Source organism: Urocitellus parryii, chromosome 9, assembly GCF_045843805.1.
Source record: "Urocitellus parryii isolate mUroPar1 chromosome 9, mUroPar1.hap1, whole genome shotgun sequence".
NCBI lineage: Eukaryota > Metazoa > Chordata > Mammalia > Rodentia > Sciuridae > Urocitellus > Urocitellus parryii.
Window position 1 is genome coordinate 131,459,028 of NC_135539.1, and position 13,639 is coordinate 131,472,666.

Genomic DNA, 13,639 nt, shown 5'->3' on the forward strand with positions numbered 1-13,639 from the left:
TCCTAAAGATAGTAAAATAATAGTAAATATAACATAAACTGTAAAATACTAGATAATTCCATTAAAATAGGAACAAAGCAGAGAAGCCTATTATTACCCAGTTTTTCAACATTCTTCAGAAGTCTAGCTAATGCAATAAGATAAGAAAAATGAATGACACAAAATTAGAAAATAAGATATTAATTATTGCTATCTCAGTCCCCCACAGGGGCACATGCCTGTAATCCCAGCAATTTGGGTGGCTAAGGCAGAAGGATCACAAAATCAAGGCTAGCCTTGGCAATTTGGTGAGACCCTGTCTCAAGCTAAAAATAAAAGGATTGGGATAGGCTGGGGTTGTAGCTCAGTGGCTGAGCAGCGCTAGACTCACATGCTTGAGGCACTGGGTTCAATCCGCAGCACCATATAAAATAAATAAATAAATAAAATAAAGATATTGTGTCCTATAATTTAAAAAAAAATTTTTAAAGGGATGGGAATATAGCTTTGAGACAGGGCACTATATGTTCAATTCCCAGAATTACACACACACAAAAAAAATTATTATCTCAAATACAATGATTGTATAATGTGACAAGAGATACCATCTTAAAATAACTGTTAGCATTATGATATCCCAGTGATGGGAAGGAATACAGGATAAATATGTGTAAAATCTGTAGTTTCCCTTTATATCATAAGCAGTTAAAACATTAAATGGAATAAAGGTCTCATTCATGGCAATGTTTTTAAGAAAAAACAAGATTTATTCTTCCATTTGGCATTAAATTTTTTTCCTAAGAGTACAGATTTATAATTTATTGGATCTTTGAAGTACTCATAAACACATCACATAAAGGTCTTAAATAGTTCTCCCTACCTACTTTATCTCAGTGTGTAATCTTAAAATTACATAAAGTTATAACTAGTTACAAAGAAAACACTTGAAGTTTAGAAGGCTGATATTTTCAACACAGCACTAGTTGATGGAATATTAGAGGAAGCATTAAACCATAATAGAGTATATGGGTAACATACTAAAAATCTTTTTATACTGTAGTAACTATGGGGCTAAAAAAACATGTTACTAAACTCTATCATTAGCAGAACTGAAATTCAAATATTTATATCATTATACAAGTTTGTCATATTTGATTAACAAAGTTCACTTCCATTTCAAATAATAATAAAAAATATATAGTGCCATGCTGTGGCGGGGTGGGGATGTGGCTCAGTGGTAAAGCCCTTGCCTCGCACATGTGAGGGTACTGGGTTCAATCCTCAGCACCACATAAAAAGAAATAAGAATACTGTGTCCATCTACAACTAAAAAAAGATATTTAAAAAAGTATTTAGGAGCTGGGGTTATAGCTCAGCAGTAGAGTGCTTGCCTTGCCCATGTGAGGCACTGGGTTCGATCCCCAGCACCACAAAAAAATAAATAAAGTAAAAATATTGCATCCATCTTTTTTTTTTAAAAAAGTATTTAGTGGCAAGTTTGGGGAAATGAAGCACATAAGAGAGTTTTTAGTTTAAAATAACTGATAAAAAGACCTATCATAGTATAGTTTTATTAAAATCCCTTCTAACTAAAAATATCTTTGACTCTGCATCATCACAGAAATACATAGAGAGCATTAACCTTGGGAAAATTCAGTCTTGCTTTATTATTGAATCAAACCAGGTTATTTGCACAATCAATAATATATCTCAAAACCTTATGGATCCTTTACATCAAGGAAAAGATGCTCATTTGAAAAATAAAATAAGGAGAATAAAATTACCTTAGATTAATTAAGCATCATTGTAAACATTAAAAATTTAGGTTTTACAAAGAAGTAGAATAGTGTGTATTTTCTAATTAAAAGATAACTAAGAACAGATTTCTTCACACACAAAATTTCCTTAAAGCTTATATTAGTTAATGAGGGTAGGGAGATAATTAATGTATCTGTAAAAAATGCTCTGTCTTAACAATTATTTCAAGATTAACTTGTCAGATCATCAATTCATTGGATAGAAATGTGTTGAGCATGTGCTATGTAATAGACACTTGGATCATTGTGAAGCAATATCAAACACACTGTCACATTTAATACATTCAACATATAGAGCAAAATTATGAGCAATCAAGACAATTACACCCTTGAGCAACTGATTTTTAAAATTCCACCATTCCATTAAGTTGATTTCTATCCCAGGATTCTCTCAGTTCTAAAATAAGAGAACAACAGTAACAACAACAAAAAATACCACCTAAATAAGGCAGTACAAATAATAGAAGTGTAAGAGAAAGGATGTATTAAGGCTTAAACTCTTGCTCCCATTTGCACTCAACAGTGCATCTAATGTTCAATTTTCTCTTCAAATAAAATCTTGATTTAAAGGAACAGAAAGTACAATCAGTTCAAAACATCTAAAAAAGTAAGCCATGTAGCTTATACTAAAGTTAGCAAAAGATAAAAACAGAAAAACATTAAAACAAATCTTTATTCTAAGTTATATAATGCCCTGCACTGTGGTAATGACCTTACACTTGGCTACATACATTTTTAAATAAATATTACCAACAGGTAGAAAATATTCTAAATATTCTTTTGCTGTCCTAAGACAGTCCTAGTAGAATTTTTACTCATAATGTGAATATTAATTTAAGGAAATGTCACTTCTATTCAATTCTATCACTTAATTGTTATATATTCTGGAAGGATGATTTATTTGGGTGTGGGGAAAAATTCTACATTGCTCTTCACCTTCCTCCCCAAAAAAGGATGCATTCTATTCTTGAACAGCTTTCTTTACATACATGCACACACAGAGACGTATGTGTGTACGTATATGTGTCCAACAAAGGCTTGATTTTGAGATTTCTCTTCCTCTTTTAACTGATTCACTAATCTCAGTGTGACTGGGAAACTGTACTGCTTTTCACATTTTATTCAGTCATCAATCATGAATTGAGTACCTTCTGCATGCCTGGCTTTTTGTCAAGTGGAAGGAAGATACAAAAGAAAAATAAGACAGTCTCTGCCATTCAGCATCTTGATATTTCTTTCAAGGGCAATATAAGATGATATATAAATATAATTTATGAAATTAGTACCTAAACCAATGGTATAGGTATCATGCATTTTACATTAATGGTGAATTTTAGAGACTTGAAACACTTTTGTGTTCACAAGATTGTCCTGAGCACAATCTTGTGAAGACACTTTATTAGCCCCATTTTAGTGATAAGGTACCTGAGATTCAGAATTTTAACCAACATGCCTCAATCATGCAAATTTTGAGTGGAAGAGTCATGAAGACCCAAGCCAGGGTTTTCCAAGCTCAGTCATCTGTTTAATACAGCATAGGAAATCAAGGATGAGGTACTCAAATAGAAAATAGTCAGCCTTCGGCTGGAGGTGGACCTGCACCTGGGCAATGTCCAGCAAAAGTCCAAATTAATATTATTCTGCAAATACCTATACTACATTGTGATTCACAGATCTCAACTACCATTCCTTAATCTTAGTGCCTTGACTTCCTTAATACGAAGTCTGCTCTCAGAAATGGAAATATGGAATATAATCTAAAAATTTGGCCCATAAAATCTTAAATCATAAATATCAATCTTAAAAATCTAGTTTCTATTAATTCTTACAGATTTTGTTTTCCCTCAGCACTGGAAAGAATAACTCGCCTACCCTTTTCTCACATTCTTGCTCCAAATAACCACTTATTTTAAGATATGAATGATCGTCTCTGCCTCGCATTCTACAAGTTCACCCCAGTTTTGCCACTCAGCCCCAAACCCTGCCCAGACACCTTCCCCTCCCTCCCTAAGGATAGGATACCGAGTTCAGATTCTCCAAGTCCGGTCGTTCTGCTGCCACACAGCTCTGAGAAATAAGATTTGACCTTTCGACTCCGTCCTTGGGGACCTCCCGCTGGCCGAGCAACGTAGTTTCAAACCCGCGAAAGGAGCTTGGAGCTCAGGAACGCAGCCCCAGGCAGCGCGAGGTCCGAAGCCACGACTCTGAAGACTAGAATGATGCTGGGCGCCCGGGCGTGCATCACTCTGTCCCATACTCCTGCCAACTGCAGGGGACTGGGTCCTGCAGCCAGTCCATCCCACCCCACAGGTACGTCCGGACGGGCCCGACCTTATGCAGGACCCCGAGGACAGGTCAATGCCAGCGACAGCGGAGGCAGAAAAAGCCAAGGCCACCCGCCCCCGGTGCCCATCGCCGAAAACCTAAAGCCCCCAAGACTGGACCGCAGAAAAGCGTTTCTATGGGAACCTCCTGTGGATCACGTGACTGACCCGGCAACCAATCGCCTCTTACCTCTGCCCGCTGCCTCGCTTTCTGCCCGCCCGGCCGCCCCCGCCTCCTTCGCCCAGCCCCGCCCCTTTCCTGCAGCGAGTCCGCGCCTGCGCAGTGTCCTGCGCGCGCCCTCCCTCGCGCGCGCTCCCCGAGGAGCGCGGGGGCGGCGCGGGGGCTGGAGGAGAGCGCGAACCTGAGGAGGAAGAAGCTGGACCAGCGCGCAGGCCCAGAACCGCCCGAGCCGCGGCTGCGGCTACGCCCCAGAACGGAAGAGGGAAGTGAATCCAGAGCCGTGCAGTGGGTTTCTGCCGGGCTGGGCTTGCTGAGCTAGAGGCAGCAGCGAGAGGAGGCCTTGGCCACGGGTCCGGATCCGGGATGTCGAAGAACACGGTGTCGTCGGCCCGCTTCCGGAAGGTGGACGTGGATGAGTACGACGAGAACAAGTTCGTGGACGAGGAGGACGGGGGCGACGGGCAGGCCGGGCCCGACGAGGGCGAGGTGGACTCCTGCCTGCGGCAATATCCTTGCGTTCGCGGACCCCGCCCGGCCCCTGTCCCGCGGGGCGGCGGGGACCGAGGAGACAGTCCCTCCGGGTCGGGCGCCGCGAGCCCGGCGGCCCGGCTTGGACCTGGCTCCCTCTTCTGAAAGGCGGGGGCTTCCCGGGATCCCGGGTCCGCCGCGTCCGCCGGCCCAGGCCCGGATTCCTCAGGTGGCGCGGGCGTGGCGGCCTCGGGACGGTCCTGCCGGCCGCGCCCTCGAGGCGCCGGGAGGTGTGGGCCGGCCGCGGACCGGTGCCCGCGCCCAAGTTTCCTCCCAGAACTCTCTTTACGGGGATCGCTTTAGCTCCAGAAATTCCAGATGGGGTCGGGGGGCGGGCGTCTTCAGTCTTTTTGTTATGTGGTTTGCGTTTTGTATCGTTGGAGTAGTTTATTTCTAGCCGGGAGAGATGGAGCGGTTCGCAAATTGAGGTCCTCTGTACTTCGCCCACGGGCTCCCCTCCACCCCATTAAGAAAAAGGGATCTGGCAAAATATAGGTGGCACATAATTTGTTAACCAGGTGTGGGGAGTGACTACAGAACACGAAAACTCCCAATGAGGAAGCTTGGAGTCTTTTATCTGCTAAGAATAGGACAATAGAGAAAAGACGGGGAATGCATGTGGAGAATCCCTGGAAATATTTAAAATAAACCCCAATGAATTAAATAGAAGATGAGTCATTTGCATAAAGCAGAATCATTTTTGTGATCATGAAATTGTTTCCGTTTTAGTTAAAATATGGCTGTCAGTTCCTGGTTTCTTGGTTTGCATACTTGAATATTCATAATCGCAAATTAGCATTTACATCAGATCATTTTTAGGAGAACGTAAATGTTGCAAAAAACAAAGCTGTAATTTTAGAAAAATCTCAATCACTAGCTCTTTATACATTTCTGATTATCCTTGAGTGCATTCTTTCCTTATCAGTGTCCTGTTAAACTACAATGAAGTAATAATCTGAGCAAAAATATTTATGACAACTGTATCTTTTCATAAAGGCACTTAAATATGGCATTAAACATTTATCAATGTGCTGTATAGGTTCTCCTTTGATTGCTACAGCTTTCACAATCATTTGTTATTATTTTGCATTATTTAAGTACCTGCCTGTTAACTGGTTGGGGTCTTTAAAAAACAGGCCAGTCTACAAAAGGTGTGCTTCTTTAGAAAGTCCATGCAGCCTTGAAAATTACAGCTTATTAACAATTATAGCTTTGTTTTCTTTCTTCATACCTATTTCTTAAGATAAGTGGTAAGCATTATTCTTTCTTAAAACATTTCTTATTAGGGAGGGATAAATGATGTTTTGGAAAACTAATATTTTAGGTAATTTATGGTATCCATATCAGTGGATCTTCTTTTTAATAAATTCATTCTAAAATACAAAGGCATTGTCTTTTCTTACCTTTGTTATTACAGGGAGCGACAGCCCTGGTCTGGTACTACAGATGGAGGAACAAGTGAACTCTCTTGTGGTTTTTCCTTTTAGGGAAATGACTGTACATTCTGATAGTCTGATTGGCCCTCCCCATTCTCATGCTTGCTAACTCACTGGTGCTTTCAGAGAGACTAAATCTAATAGGTATGGTCTAACACAGTTTGAATAACCTTTCTGAAGTATGAAGAAATGTATAAGACAAAAAAAAAGTAAACTGCCACCTAAAGGTCATATGAATTATTACATTTTCTGTAATACCTCTTGTTCAGTATTGAGAAATTGCTATTTATATCATTCAGCTTGTTAGAGTAATAATGCCAGCATGTCAGTTAATATAGATTATAATTTTAGTATAAACTTCAGTCTTTATGTTTTTACAGCTAAAATCACATAAGATATATTTTAGTTCATATGGGGGCCTAATGATTCCAATGTATATTTTAGGGTTTTGGTTTTGGGGTGTTTTGTTGTTTTGGGGGGTTTTTTTGGTAGTTATGTATGGACAGCATACCTTTATTTTATTTGTTTATTTTTATGAGGTGCTAAGAATCTAACTCAATGCCTCACACTAGGCAAGAACTCTACCACTAAGCTTACAGCCCCAGCCCTATTTTAGGGTTTCTTAAGAACCAGTCTACATAATGTTTGCATATGTGTTTCATTGGAATTAAAATATTATCAATCTTTGATAGTCTTTTTTTTTTAATTCTGACGTTCTCTTATTTCAATATTTTGCCTTTGAGTGACTTTGGAAACCAAAACATTTGAGTTTTCAATATTGAACATGTGACAATGAAAATTTTTCTTCTTATGGATAAAATCAGGTCTTAAACTAAGGATTCCAGGTGTTATAATGCTTTCCCAGGGGCTATCCTTTGCTGTTTACTGCCTTAACCACCATCACAGGAAACATGACAGCTGCTCTCCAGGCAGCTCTGAAAAATCCCCCTATCAACACCAAGAGTCAGGCGGTGAAGGTGAGTCACAGCCACACACAGTGATCTCTACTGATACCTTATTATTCTTAAAAAAAAAAAAATGCTCTGAAGTCTCACAAAGTCATCAAATATTTTAACTAAACACTATCTCTGATGTAGAATAGATTAGAGTATACTTTTCCATGTGAAAAAAGAATGCTGTAACATGAAATGAGATATAATAATGCTGCATGGTAGTCATAGTGAATTCAAATGATGGTTTAATCATTTCTGTGTGTTTAAAAAAGGAGCAGTCAGGTTAAATTTAGTCAAAGGCTTAACAAGTAACTAAAATTTTTATCAAAATACACAGATTCTACTTTTTCTTGAAGCTTTTTAATTATAAAAAAATAAATGTTTATTATAAAAAACTCACACATATTAAGGGATTAAATGTTGATCATAATATTGCTACCCAGAGGTAGATTTATTCCTTTTTGATGTTGCTATATGCTTATAGAGTTTGAGTGTTTTTGTTTTTATAAAAATAGCATTTATAACCTACTTTTCATCTGAATAACAATGTCCAGGAATTTCTTTCCTTAACAATAAGTTTATTTCTATAGCATTCTTAACTGTTATACACCAGTGTGCTGCAGTTTAGATATAACTGATTTTTTGTCATTGACTATTTTTCTTCTTGCTGTATGTATGATGGGAATAACTTGAGATAAATTTTAATTATTTTCTTTTAACAAACTCCTAGAAGTGAGCCACTGGACCAAGGAATGCACATTTTTTAAGCCTTTTGGTACATAAGATATTGCCAAATTGCCCTTCAGAAAAATTGTGCAACTTCCATTCCCTGTTGCAGTCATTCACTAATTCTTCAGGTCCTGTTTCCTCATTTATTATTTAAAATGAAGCATAAGTAAATCAAATTCCACGCATACATGGTTTTGTCAAAATGAAACCAACTGTTATATAACTAATGCATTAATAAAAGAAAAAATATTTATTAAAAAATTTTTAAAAGAACATATTGCCAGTCTGGGGCTCAGTTGGTAGCATGCTTACCTCGCATGCACTTATAAACAAACAAACAAAATGGATCCTAAAACATCATTGCACTGTTAGTGGCTATTTATATGTTGTAGAACCTCAAAACTCTCCTTAATTGAATAGTAGTACATAGCTTAAATAAATGCATGATAATTATTATCCAGGCAACATAGTGTTTCATAAGGGAATTTTTCTTTGCTTTTTAAAAAGTTATTAGGAACATCATTGAAATTTTGATTTTACCACCTTCTGCTTTCATGTGGGTGGTTTTTATCACAGCTTGTGGGTAGGAGGTTATAACTCTGGGTATACAGATATTTTTCTAAATCAGATCATTTAAACTAGAGATAGCAATAGGTGGTAGAAACATTCTGTAAAATCTTGACCAATAGGGGATGCCAAAGATAGCACACTGTGTTGAATTATGATGAAAGGGTCAATTAAGTGTTCCTTTTGCTTTGCTAAATGGGTTAAAATTTTTTTTTTTTTTTTTTTTTTTTTTTTTTGCTGTTAGAGAAGTCTTTTACCGGATCACCAGGAAGGAATATCACTATATCTCATATCTATAGATAAAAAACTTAAAATAAGTTTTCTAAATATTTTAAAATAAAATTTTAAAGAAAAAATTTCTAAAGCATAGTTCAAAGTAGAACTTCAAACTAGTTTCCTTATTTGATAGCATTTTTTTAAGACTAAGAAGTGAAATTTAAATTTGTTTAATTGTGAAATTACCACACCAATCTGTTTTCAGCTCTACCTCCAATTATGTCAGGAATCTATCCACTTCTCACCACCTTTCGTGCCATGCTAACCCAAAACCAGCCTGTATTATTGCAGCCACTTCCTAACTGGGCTCCCTGCTTCTGCCTTGCTTCCCTGCACCCACAGCTTATTCTCAACATAGACAATAAAATGATTAAAATATGAATCAGATTATAGCAATGCTCTTAAAACCCTCCAATGTCTTAGAGTAAAATCCAGAGTCCTTACAATGGCCTGGAGGCCTTCCGTGATCTGCCTTCCCAAAACCTGACTTCTGTCCTGCTACTCTCTGACCACTCTGCTCTAACCTTATGGGGTCCTTTGAACACACAGAACCCACACTACAGCACTTGTTCCTTCTCCATCTGAAACACTTCCATATCCCACAGATTTCCTCTTTTGCATTTTTCAGGTCTTTATTCAAATATCACCTCAGGGTGACCTTTCTAAATTGTAGCCCCTGGCATATATCTGAATGTTTATTATATATTTACCCCCCCCCAGGATCGGGCAGGCAGCATTGTCTTGAAGGTGCTCATCTCTTTTAAAGCTAATGATATCGAAAAGGCCGTTCAATCTCTGGACAAGAATGGTGTGGATCTCCTAATGAAGTATATTTATAAGGGCTTTGAGAGCCCATCTGACAATAGCAGTGCTATGTTACTACAGTGGCATGAAAAGGTAAGTAATAAATCTGTACAACTGTTTTCCTTATAATAGAGGGTAACAGTGCCTCTTTTACCTTAGTAACTACATTGGCCTGACTGTACAACACATTATTACCAATAAAATGCATGAAAATAAGTTCAGGTATGTGCTTACTAGCCTTGGTCGTCTTAAGAGATTCTGGTGTACAACACATTTATTCACATATACTAAGCACATATATTATGACTCATTAAACCTTGTCTTTACTTTTAATTAAATGAAATCTTTGCAAAAGAAAATAAGGAGTAAAAACCAAGAATTATTTTATAGTGATCAAAAGAAGGAAACAACCCAAGATAAACAGATAAAATGTAGTACATACCTACAGTGGAGTATTATTCATCCATAAACAGGAATTTGCTATTAGAAAGCATGGATCAACCTGTAAAACATTATACTAAATGAAATAAGCCAGACACAAAAAAATATATATTATAATCTGAAATAGGCAGATTTAAAGGAACTGAAAGTAATTAGAGCTTACCTGAGACTGGAGGAAGAGCAGAATATGGAGTCACTGCTTAATGGGAGCAGAGTGCCTGTTTAGAGTGATGAATAGGTTTTGGTAATGGATAATGGTGATGACTGCCCAACACTAGGAATATAATTAATATCACTGAATTTTTATACTTAAAGATGGTTAAGGACTGGGGCTGTAGCTCAGTGCTTGCCTCATTATGTGTGAGACACTGGGTTCGATCCTCAGTACCACATAAAAATAAATACATAAAAGATATTGTGTCCATGTACAACTAAAAAAAATTTTTAAAAAAGATGGTTAAAATGGCAGATTTTGTTATGTATTTTGCCACAATGTGGGGTTTTTTTGTTTTGTTTTTGTTTTTTTTTTTTAAAGAGAATAAGGAGGGGCTGGGGCTGTAGCTCAGTGGCAGAGCACTTGCCTAGCATGCATGAGGCACTGGGTTCGATCCTCAGCACCACATAAAAATAAACAAAGGCCTTCTGTCCATCTATGACTATAAAAAAAATTTTTTTAAATGGGAGAACAAGGAAAATTAATAATTTTTAAATCCCTTCTTCCATTTTCATGCATTTTGTTGAGAACTTGGTATATTCCAGGTACTCTCCCAAGAACTTTCCATGTTAATTCATTAGATCCTCATAAAAATACTAGGAGGAAAAACTTGCCATTCCTCTTTATAAATGAGGAAGAGGGAGGCATGTGTCAAGTCTTCGCTGCTTCTTGTCGTGAGTCATTGGGTTTTGCCACTCTTACCTCCTAAACACTTCTCAGATCCATCCACCCAAGTGCATCTCTAACGCGCCACCCGGTTCACAGCATCTCTCCAGTCTGTTGCTATAGCTTCTTAACTGGCATCCCAGCTGCCAGTCTGCCTCCCTCAAATCTGTTCTCCACCCAGCCACTAGAATAATCTTTTTAAAACCCAAATGTACCTTTGTCAGTCACCAGAAGAATAAAGTCCAAGTTCCCAAGACTAACCTCTGCCATGTCATTGTTCCCTTGAGCTACAGCAAAGCCAGCCTTTTCCCTTTTCACACCTCCGTACATTTGCTTGTGGTTTTTCTGCTGTCTGTCACCTCCTTATCCATTTAACATTGTTTTTCTCCTGGAAGACTTACCTAAAACATTCCTCTCTGCTGTCAGGCTGGGCGTGTGCCTTTTGTTTTTTGTGGCACTCTGTCATAACTCTTGCCTTTTCATATATTACATTAAAATGTTCTGTTTATAAGACGGTTTCTTCCCAGCAGAGCAGAAGCTACTAGATGTATTCATTTTTTTATCCCCAGCATCTGGCACAGCGTTTGAAACATAGTGGTATACAGCAAGTATTTAGCAGGTATTTTTTAAAGTACCCAGAGCTTCGGGTTCCTAATACTGTCTTGGCTTTCAAATTTTCAAGTTACAAAGTTTCTAAGTTTTTAGCTATTAAATAATATCTTCCTACAAACTCACAAATCTAAATGGAAGTTAGATGGTTGATCTCAATTTGATTTTCTTCCTGTGATGAGAAAGAGATACAGAATGTCCTCAATTCATATTTGAGCACCTGTTTTAGGTAAGAACATTAGGATGCATGTTTTCAAAACATGATTTAGAAACAATGTACTAGAATGTAAACTAAGTTGACTAGAATATAAACTCCGAGAAAGCATGGATATTAAAATTTTTATTTATTATTATATCTTTAATGCATAAAAAAGTGTCTGGTTATAATGAGTGCTGAAGAAATACTTGTTAATGAATTCACAGTCTGTGCTGTACATTCCTTCTTGAAAGAAAAAAAAAATTATTTATATGAGACATAGCCTTTTAGTATTCTGTGAACATTTACATTTGATTTGTTATAGGCACTCGCTGCTGGAGGAGTAGGGTCCATTGTTCGTGTCCTGACTGCAAGGAAGACGGTGTAGTCCAGCAGGAACTGGATCCACTGCAGGAGTGGGAGTTGCTGGTACAAAGACCAAAACAACCAAATGCCACGGCTGCCCTGTGGGTAGCATCTGTTTTTCTCAGCTTTGCCTTCTTGCTTCCTTTTTCATATCTATAAAGAAGAAAATTACATGCCAGTTTTCCTTTCATGAAAATTGGGATAATGTGGAGGAAATTTGGTTTCAGCAGGATTTTGTTTCATCCTCTTGTAACCATTTCAATGATGTTTATACCAGTCTGTGTAGAGTATCATGTACATTCAGATTTAATTGTGCAATCTTAAACCCCTATCAGCTGGTTACTGTGTTGTTGGTTTGTTCTCCCCCCCCCCCCCACTAATACGAGGGATCAGATCAGAATTTGAGGCCAGTTTCCTAACTCCTTGCTAGTCAGGAAGTGATCTTTATTAAAATATATATATATGAAACTGGCAGCTATTAACATTGCAAAACTGGACCATACTTCCCTTATTTAAGCAAAATGTGTTTCTGGAACAAGTGGTGGGTGAAAACCATTACTAATTTCCAATTTTATTTCTCCTTGTCTCCAGATTATGCTGTGAGTTTTAAGAACGCTACTTACTTTCAACATTCAATTATCATGGCCTCTTGATTTCTTTGTGGTCACCCAGGGTTCTGAACAAGGAGTCTTGTTCTACAAAGGTGTATCTATAAAATATCAGAGCCTGTTTGGCTTGATATTAAAGCTTTGTTGTGTCAATAATGTGGCTCCCTTTGGGGAAACTACTCCAAATCAGAAAGGATGAGGAAACTATGATGTAGTTCAAACTCTGGGCAGCCTCTGAATGAAATACTGTTTCTTTAGAAAAATAGTAGCTGCCTTAGACATTATGATGACATATATTTATTATACCATTTAGTATGCCCTATAAATGTCCTCAGTGTTCTTCAGGGTAATTGGGATCTCAAAAGATTTGGTTCAGATCCAAACAAATAACATATTCTGTGTTCAGCTCAGTGTTTCTTAAAAAAAAGTCACACAGCAAAAAATTGTTTACTTTGTTGGACAAACCAAATCGGTTCTCAAAAAGTGGCCGGTGCTTATAAAAAGCTATTGTTTCAGAGTAGCTCCAAAAAAACCACCTGAAAGCATATGACCAAGAGGGAAATTAGCCTGTGTTTAGTATTTACATTGGCTACCAGTTTCATAATCACTGACTTATATGAAAACTGGTGCAGAAATTCTATAAACTCTGCTGTTTTTGATACCTGCTTTTTGTTTTGTTTTGTAAAAATGATAAAACTTCAGAAAATAAAATGTCAGTGTTGAATAATTTATTTTTCTTACTGTAATGCTCATGAATGTGTGGTTAATTAAGAGGAAAGGTTTCCTGGTGCTACCATCATGTATTGTACTCTTGACAAGAACTGATTTTGTAGGGTTTATAAAATTATTTTATACACATACAAGGTAGTAGAGAAGAGGAGTAAGTAGTTAATGTGTCAGGGCACTGCTGAAGCCTTCAGAGTGATTCCATAGTCCCCTAGATAC

The 13,639-nt window shown here is 37.7% G+C and overlaps 1 protein-coding gene across 1 annotated transcript; it reads left to right on the forward strand.

Moving 5' to 3' along the window:
- Positions 1-4,492: 4,492 nt before the first annotated feature.
- Arpc5 (actin related protein 2/3 complex subunit 5) lies at positions 4,493-13,421 on the forward strand. Its single transcript, XM_077802604.1, has 4 exons — positions 4,493-4,807; positions 7,161-7,242; positions 9,511-9,687; positions 12,046-13,421. Exons 1-4 carry the CDS (start codon positions 4,665-4,667, stop codon positions 12,106-12,108), a joined length of 465 nt encoding a protein of 154 aa, XP_077658730.1. The 5' UTR covers positions 4,493-4,664; the 3' UTR covers positions 12,109-13,421.
- Positions 13,422-13,639: the final 218 nt, after the last annotated feature.

Excerpts from the sequence above, each read along its gene's own strand:
- Arpc5 (XM_077802604.1), top strand. The coding sequence starts at position 4,665 with ATGTCGAAGAACACGGTGTCGTCGGCCCGCTTCCGGAAGGTGGACGTG. Across the intron at positions 4,808-7,160 it reads GTGGACTCCTGCCTGCGGCA|CACCATCACAGGAAACATGA; the intron begins ATATCCTTGCGT and ends TACTGCCTTAAC. Across the intron at positions 7,243-9,510 it reads CCAAGAGTCAGGCGGTGAAG|GATCGGGCAGGCAGCATTGT; the intron begins GTGAGTCACAGC and ends ACCCCCCCCCAG.